The 8,008-nt window shown below is 36.7% G+C and overlaps 1 protein-coding gene across 2 annotated transcripts in view; it reads right to left on the reverse strand.

The window, feature by feature from the left end:
* LOC108756560 (neurotrimin-like) overlaps positions 1 to 8,008 on the reverse strand; it is a 73,717-nt gene that overhangs the window by 2,856 nt on the left and 62,853 nt on the right. For both annotated transcript variants that reach the window (XM_018500454.1, XM_018500453.1), the window contains 2 exons: positions 864 to 1,070; positions 181 to 554 (listed from right to left, as the gene is read on the reverse strand). In XM_018500454.1, the coding sequence (XP_018355956.1) occupies positions 181 to 554; positions 864 to 1,070 (581 nt within the window). The remainder of the gene's footprint in view (positions 1 to 180; positions 555 to 863; positions 1,071 to 8,008) is intronic.

Here is an 8,008-nt window from a genome sequence, read left to right on the forward strand (position 1 = left end):
TAAAAAAAAAAAAAAACCCCCCGGAATCAATTTTGCCTTCCATGTTGTAAAACCTTGCCTGTGATATCTTTAGCGTCTGTCATAATTATTACGAATACCGCGATACTTTTACAGTGATAAAACAGCGTGATAGAAGTGATGACGTTAGAGTTATCAATGATATTTTTAATGACGTTTCACCTCAATGAACCACTTGATCTCGGGCGGCGGCTGTATGTCGGTCTCGCAACCGAGCGTGATATTATGGCCCTGGTTCACTTCGACCTTCTTCGAGGGCCTCACGCGTATAATCCCTTTGTGCGAGTACTGCGGCGGCGTGGATTCTTGACGTGGGTTTTCATCAACCAACAGACGGTGAGTCAAATCTATGGAGTGAGGATTTTGTAGAATGCTGCATTTATAATTGTTGGAGCTGTCCTCGACCGTCGCATTGTAGATCACTAGGCTGTTATTCGGCAATCGTACGATTCTCTTGCCGTCCTCAGTATTTGTCTGCGGTACAGATTCGAAGTACAGATACTTATCGTCCTTCAACCACGCGACCACATAATTGTCTGAAATAATCCGTGATAAACTTATTAAAGAATGGGAGATGATAAATTGAATACAGAGAATTAATTAAAGTTCTTTATTTTACTTCATTTTTTTCTTACAAATATTTCCCTTGTTGTAAAAAAGTCTAACAAAATACTAAACAATTTTTAATTGTTCAAAAACAATTTTGGAAAAGTAGAGAGAGACGCTTTTAAAACGTATCGTACATCATGTTCGTTAGTAAATAATAAAAGACTCCTGTCCAGTAAGAAATGACAATGGAATCGACATCGATTTCTGACTGGGTCAGAAACTATTGTTTTACAAACCTGTATGGACCACTTGACAAGGCAGTATAACGGTGTCTCCAGCTTTTACGCGAATGCTCATTGCATGTGATAAGATTTGCGGAGGCACCTCGGCGGTGCCGGTATTGTCAGCCTCTTCGTCTTCATCTTCTTCATTATTATCATCATCGAAAGGAGTATCATCCTCGTAATTCAGGTCCTCCGTACTCTTAGTCGGTTTACATAAGCCTATAATTAATGAGTACTATATTACCTAAGTGGCCTTCAAGCACAGAAAATCGTAACTTCTAATTCAATAAACTTTCATTAAATTATTTAAGTATGCTTCGTAATTTCAACCCTCATTGTGTATACGTTTTTATTAGTACCTATCAAGTGTACACGAGGGTCGTTAATGTTCAGCGTGTTTTTTTAATGGATTATGTGGTTCAAAAAATATTAAAAAATTCATGTAGTTTTCTCAGCTATTATAGGAAGATTTATACATAATTTTACAAAATCTATTTGTTTAAATATTTTATTTTTGCAAATATATAAATCGAAATGCGAGTGTGATAGTAATATGTTTAAAAATTGGTAACTTGTGAACGAAAATCAATAAAATCTAATCATTAAAAATGGAAAATAAAGTTTAAGGTACATATTTTAATAAAAAAAAATGCCAACAAATTTTTTTAAATTTAAACACTTAAGTTCGGAACATAAAGTCTTACAATTTTGAAACTTATAAAAATAAGCGTTCGAATAAAAAATTGACACTTAACTTTAAAAAGTTCATTTTTTGTTCAAAATATCTATTGTTTCAAAATATATAATCTCATACACTTTCGCAAGTAAAAAAAATACATACGGAATAATTAACATTGTAAGAGAACGAAGAAATCATAACACCTTTTCCGCAGATCAATTTGCATTTTTATTCTAAGATAACACAAATAAAAATTCATTTTCGTTATATATATGTGTGTGTGTGTGTGTGTGTGTTATTTATAAAAATAATAAAGAAATAAGAAAAAAATCACTTTACTTATTTGTTACAAATATGCGTTGCGTGTAAACGGGAGTTATTTGTGTCCGCGTTCGATTTTGAATATCCGCTGCTCAGCGAGAAAATGACGCCTTTCGCGAGAAAATTGCCAAGCTTTCATGCGAGCACCTTCATCCATCCCACAAGTTTTTTAAAAGCAGAGCGGCGCGTCAGTATTCACTTGTTTTAAAAATATTCATAATTAAAAGACCGCCTAGACACAAGCGACCCCCCGTTTACACGGTGAAAGTTAAAATATAACAATAATATTAACCAAGAAAAAATTTTATCGATAACATTTAATCCTGAAAAATTTTTGGTTTGTTGATGTAATAAAAGCAATAAAGCATTTCTCATAAAATTATGTCAATAATAATGGAAAAATTCTGGAGGATCTCTTTCTCTCTCTTTCTCGTGTATCGTAGCTATACACTGAAACAAAAATACTACTACTATTTACTTACAGTAAATAAATATTTATTCTCTGTAAGCAAATAATCCCATTGGTACTATCTAAACAAATATTTATTCAAATTTCGTAAATTTCTTTTCAGTGTACAAAGAGTGTACTAGGAGTATTAAAGCGAAATTAATCCGACTTTTCCAAAGCGACAATTCGATCGCCAAAACCGTTAATTCGCTGGACCGCGAATGCCGGTGGTTGCCCTATAACTCGTTTGCTGACGATCGTCCATCGAAACCGCAAACCATATATCGTGTCCGAAATGGACACGAGGAATGGTGCGCCGGTTGAAATTAGATTTCTGATACACGATTGAACGAGCTTGATTTCGGGTAGGACGGAGCATAAACGAGCGAACACGGTTTTCCAATAATATTTCCCCGAGTATCATCTCTTGTTCAGCAATGATATTGCCGACTTTTCGTCAGTGATGCGAAGCAGAAATCGCGATTAAACCGGCCGAAGAAAGCTCTTTGCGTGTCCGCTATCAGTTTACCTTGTTTTTTTCACAGGTCATGATGTTTCTATACCAAGGCGTATACGTTCCTCAATTTTAACCAATGTAAACCACACCCTATACATAAGGAAAAATGGGTCGAACCTGACTCGCAATCAGGTGAGCTGAAAACATAAACGGTAAGAAGTATCCGGCAATTACGCGAATTAAGATCGTTAGATCGCCGCCCGTCGTGATTGGAATCGATTAGTAAGTGTTGTGGTAAAGTGTGAGATAAATCGTGTTTGAATTGTATTAGAATATTATTAAATTTCGTTACATTTTTTTTATCACTTTCTATTCACATTTCTCTATTAAATTTATAAAATACATATCTGAATTATATTGTTAAAGATAAACTGACAAAAAGCACATTAAATGAGCATTCACATTTTTTAAAGCTTCAATAGAACAAAGATGTTGCAAAAAGTGAAATAAATATATAATGTGTATGATAAAATGTGTATAATTCCACATCAATTAATAAGGCCCAACAGTGTGGGAAGTGTGTATTTAATGATAAATGTGCCCGACATTCGAGCATTTTTGTGCAAAAATCTTGAACTATCTACGTTTATATTGCACATACTTACTTCTCTTTGTATTTTGATATTGAAAAATAGTTGCATATTTTACCTCCGAAAAAATGAATATGAAAAATGTGCGACGATTACGCGGGAAGAAGTCCATGAATCTAGATTAATGGCTGACTGCTACATGCCAGCACCCCTGTGTGCTCCAGTTAGATTGCAGCTCCCATCCCCATAAATCCACCCCGGATTCCCTTAGCTGAGACTATGTCTATACACGTGAATAGGCGCCACGATGTCCCATTGCTCAATCTATGCGTAGGCATCCACGCACTCTTTCACTCGGTCTAATGTTGTGGAACATCGCGTTCATAGTTTATATTCACTTTGCGGTGTGCATCAACGAATATGTATGTCACTCCCGATGTGTCTACCTACTTTATCTTCAAAAAAAAAATCTTGCAATGATCATTCGTAAAATCATTCTCTCTATTCATTCAATTCATTGCGCCGTATATTTATCTATCTGCATGTACGTCATACATTCCTTTCATTTTTAATAAAATAAAAAGTCGCATATTTTATTTAATATAAATATACGAAAAATATATTAATCGTAACACAAACTGAAACAAATATAAATTTTTAATACTGAAAATCAGGCTTTTATATTTTTTATATATTTACTAAAATTGTTATACGTTTATTTCAGCAGTTAATTGTGACTTTGAAATGTTTTTCAGTTTGTTAAACTTGAAGTAGAATATTTAGAACGTAAGCGACCTTAATTGAAAGGTGAGATTGAGAACATTGATCGAAGGAACGGCACAATGATTTAATGAATTGATCAGGTATACGAAATACATTAAGGTGTGGTTTGCGTTGATTGATGGTCTCGTTAAGATTTGCGTTTTTAACCTATAGCCCTCTAATTTATTTTCCATACCTCTTATTTTTAGTGATAGAGTAAGTTTATATTGCTTTGAAAGATGCCTTCATAGGAAATCACAAAATTGCAAAAAATCATGGGCCTTACGAAACTATCTTTCCTAAACCTTATTTTCTCTCTTTGTATTAAAGTAACAAGAGATTAATATAGAAAATAAAATGTGGTATTAAAGAGCGTTTTTAATTAAAAAGAGAAATGTTCTGCGATAATTTTGTCAAAAATAAATCTCAGAAAACACAATTAAAATTATATGGAAATAACGAAAGGCCAAAAAAACGAGCGAATGGTGAAGATGCTGAAATATAATAAGTTCTTATAATAATTTGGATGTTAAAATTACAATAAATCACGCGAAATTAGTTATGTAAATTATTACATAATCAAAATCATGAGAAAATATAAAATCCAGAATCAAATGTAGTCAACATGTAAAATATTCTCTGTAGTATCATCTTTAATAAAATTCTCACGTTCTTGTTAATCCTTAAGTGTCTGTTATATGTTGTATAACATGCATAAATCTCTGAATTTTCGAAGCTGAATTTTTGCAGCTGAATGAAAAGTGTGATCAGCAGTTCTGGCATACATTCGTGTGTCAGAATTAGAGAGTCAAGATTTTTTTATCGTAAATCAATATAGAAACGCAATGACTCATGGAATTGCGAAACAGAAAAGCCCCTGCGTTTTACCGCAGCTAGTCTCATCCGCATTTCCATTTGTGATTCGCGAAAAGTATATAGTGGGCGTGTAAAAACCACAAATCCATTTTGCATCGCCGGCACGTTTTTTCACCGCTGATGTCATATAATGGCAGCATATCCAAAAAAAGGACGGGATAAACCTTGGTCACTTCTGCGGGACACGTCATCCTGTCCTCACGTGCGTTCCAGTAACAATGAGGACGAAACGGGGCTGGGCGCAAACACAGTCTGTCGGGTTTTACCTCGCAAATCGAAGGTGTAGCCGTAAATTATGGACATCGAGAAGCGCGGAAAACTATTCCTCGCGTCGCGAAAATGTCAGGGTGCATCCGCGGTTAGCGATACGAGCAATCCGTGGTTTCGCGCGGGCAGAAATAACTTCCCTTCGTCGACGAGGAGGTGTAGGAGGAGAATCGAGCGGGTTCATTGGTTCGCAGCTCGAAGTTGACTTCCGTTTACAAGATTCCTGGGCAGCTGCAGCCATTCGGATTCGCCGAAAAGGACGCAAAAGACGCAAACAAGAATCCTAAAGTTACAAGACGCAACGAAATGATCTCTCACAATTTCACAGTTTCATACTAAATAAAGATACATTTGTTTAAAGAGAAAAGGAATACCTGAAATATAAACTGACGGATGAAAAATTAACAAGAATCGATAAAGACCTATTTTTTCCTTATTTTAATCTTTCTGTAAACGTAAATACATTTTAGGAAAATTTTTGGTCCGCGAACAATCAGAAAAATCTCGAGACGCACGTGTATTTCGTAATCATTCGTCGGTTACCGAGAAAGACAGAGTCTAGTAGCACATGGGGTGCTAAAGGAAACGTCTTAACGATCTCAGAGTTCCCTTTATCGATCCGCGTCTTTTCCCCTCGCGTTGGCTAACCATGTCTTTGTTTGTTCCGGTAAGTCTCACTTCCCTTCCGTGGGAAAGCGGCACCGAGCATAGAGGGTGGAAGATACGAAATTCTTGACACGCAAGTTCGGATTCCACAAGAGAGGCATTGTTCTTAAGAGAGCTGCTGCTTCGCTTCACCGCCCGGAAGTAGACATTGGCAAGTTTGCGCCAACATTCCGCGAGCATGTCGAAGGCTACGTTTCCGAGCTCCTTACGGAGCAAAGTTCCCTTTCCCTGAAATCCAACGACGATTTACAACAATCAGACTCGATAGGACGAACGTAAGATGCAGAATAAAAATCTGTGTCTTATTTTAGCTCTCTCTCTCTCTCTCTCTCTCTCTCTCTCTACCAGTTCATCTTATATCATTAATCACGTTTGCGGTCTTTTTTCGAAAGCTTTATACGAGCAGGTGATATTAAGTATTGAAACGTGCGTCTTTTATTTTCCCGATAGAAAATATCGATATCATCCTTGCTGATTCTTCCAAGGACGGCGACGATCAAGTTATAGGAGGTAAACTCACGATGGCTGCGTTTGACAGCGTTCGATGGGTACGCGATTGTTGAATGGGTGACGTCAGCCCCCGCATTCTCTCACGACTTAATGGTTATTATTGTCGGGAGGCACGCACTCTTATCCCCCTCCCGAGAAGGCCCCCAAGACGGTGCACACGCACGCACGCGTTCGAATACCACGAAAGGGAAGCCGTGGGGTGGACGACGACGTCGACGGAATGTGCAACACGGTGCGGTGCGTGTAACAAAGCGGGGAGTGCCATTGGCCGAATTGACTCGTTGAGCTTTCTCAATGTTCTTGCTCTTTGTACTTGTTTGAATCGAAAGTTCCAAGCGACAACAGCCGGATTTTTCTCCGGATTCTAATAAATTCAAATACGTATATAAAAAAAAATCTATCTGTTTGTAATCATTATTAATATTACCTCTCATTATTCTAAGGTTTGTTATTCATTCCTTTTTTAAATCATAATAATGAGAAGAATTTTCAGGAAATTGGGTTTGCTATCTTGCGCTACAAAAACAAGTAAAGTTTGATTGAAAAAGGAGTATACATTTTGAAAAGTAAGATATAATTTATATGAAGTGATTTCTGATCGTACACGACCTGATTTATACATTATAATATATCATATGTAAATATTATCTCTACGTTCAACAAGATTAGATTCAAGATTATGAAAGATATCTGGTATTATGTATACAAACTAATTATTTAATACTGATTATCATTTATATAAGGTTATCATTCATATTCATGCGTTTCATTATCTACATTCGGATGTAGTCAGACATCCGAGCGGTGGAACAGGTGAATGACTCCGTTCCAATAAAACCGAAACTCTCTCTCAGCCTCTAGAAATGACGTTACGTCTAGTTTCCGCGATGGAATCGCCTTCTTTTTTTTCCCCCTAATCAATTGCGTTAGTGTCTTCCGAAAAGAGAATATCATCGTCGAGAGAGAGAGAGAGAGAGAGAGAGAGAGAGAGAGAGAGAAAAAGAGTTGCGCAATCTCCGGCACGTACCATTCGGAATAATCCGTTATTGCCACGACCGGTCTCACGAGTCCAGTTCGCCACCACGAGATTGGCGAAAATAACCACGCGCGGCTATAACGCCCGTTGGGAGAAATAGCGAAAAGGGACGACATTCGGAACTGGCTACGTGCCAAGCGGGAAGATAACGTAGATCCTCCGCAGATGCTCCGCCATCGCAGCAGTCATGCGACCCTCCGCATCATCCTCGGTGACAGCAAAATGTATAAGAATGAACCACAAGAGAGCGCAACGGAAAGATATTGAAAGCCTTACACGAAGTATGTAGTTAAAAAATTTGGATGCTCAATATAATCAATATGATCAAAATTAATAGTTGAGGAATTGGATCGATAAGAATAAATCAATTAAAAGAAATAATCATATTTCTGGTCAAAGCGGATCTGGGCTCTTAATTATATTCATATGTAAATTTTTTTACAAATATTTATATTTCTCGGTTTTTTATAAATTGCGTGTCAATTTGATTTGAAACTGAAACTGAAATGTTAATATGTCAAATAAAAACAAATAAGTAATAGATA

This window comes from Trachymyrmex septentrionalis, unplaced genomic scaffold, assembly GCF_001594115.1.
Source record: "Trachymyrmex septentrionalis isolate Tsep2-gDNA-1 unplaced genomic scaffold, Tsep1.0 scaffold128, whole genome shotgun sequence".
Classification (NCBI taxonomy): domain Eukaryota; kingdom Metazoa; phylum Arthropoda; class Insecta; order Hymenoptera; family Formicidae; genus Trachymyrmex; species Trachymyrmex septentrionalis.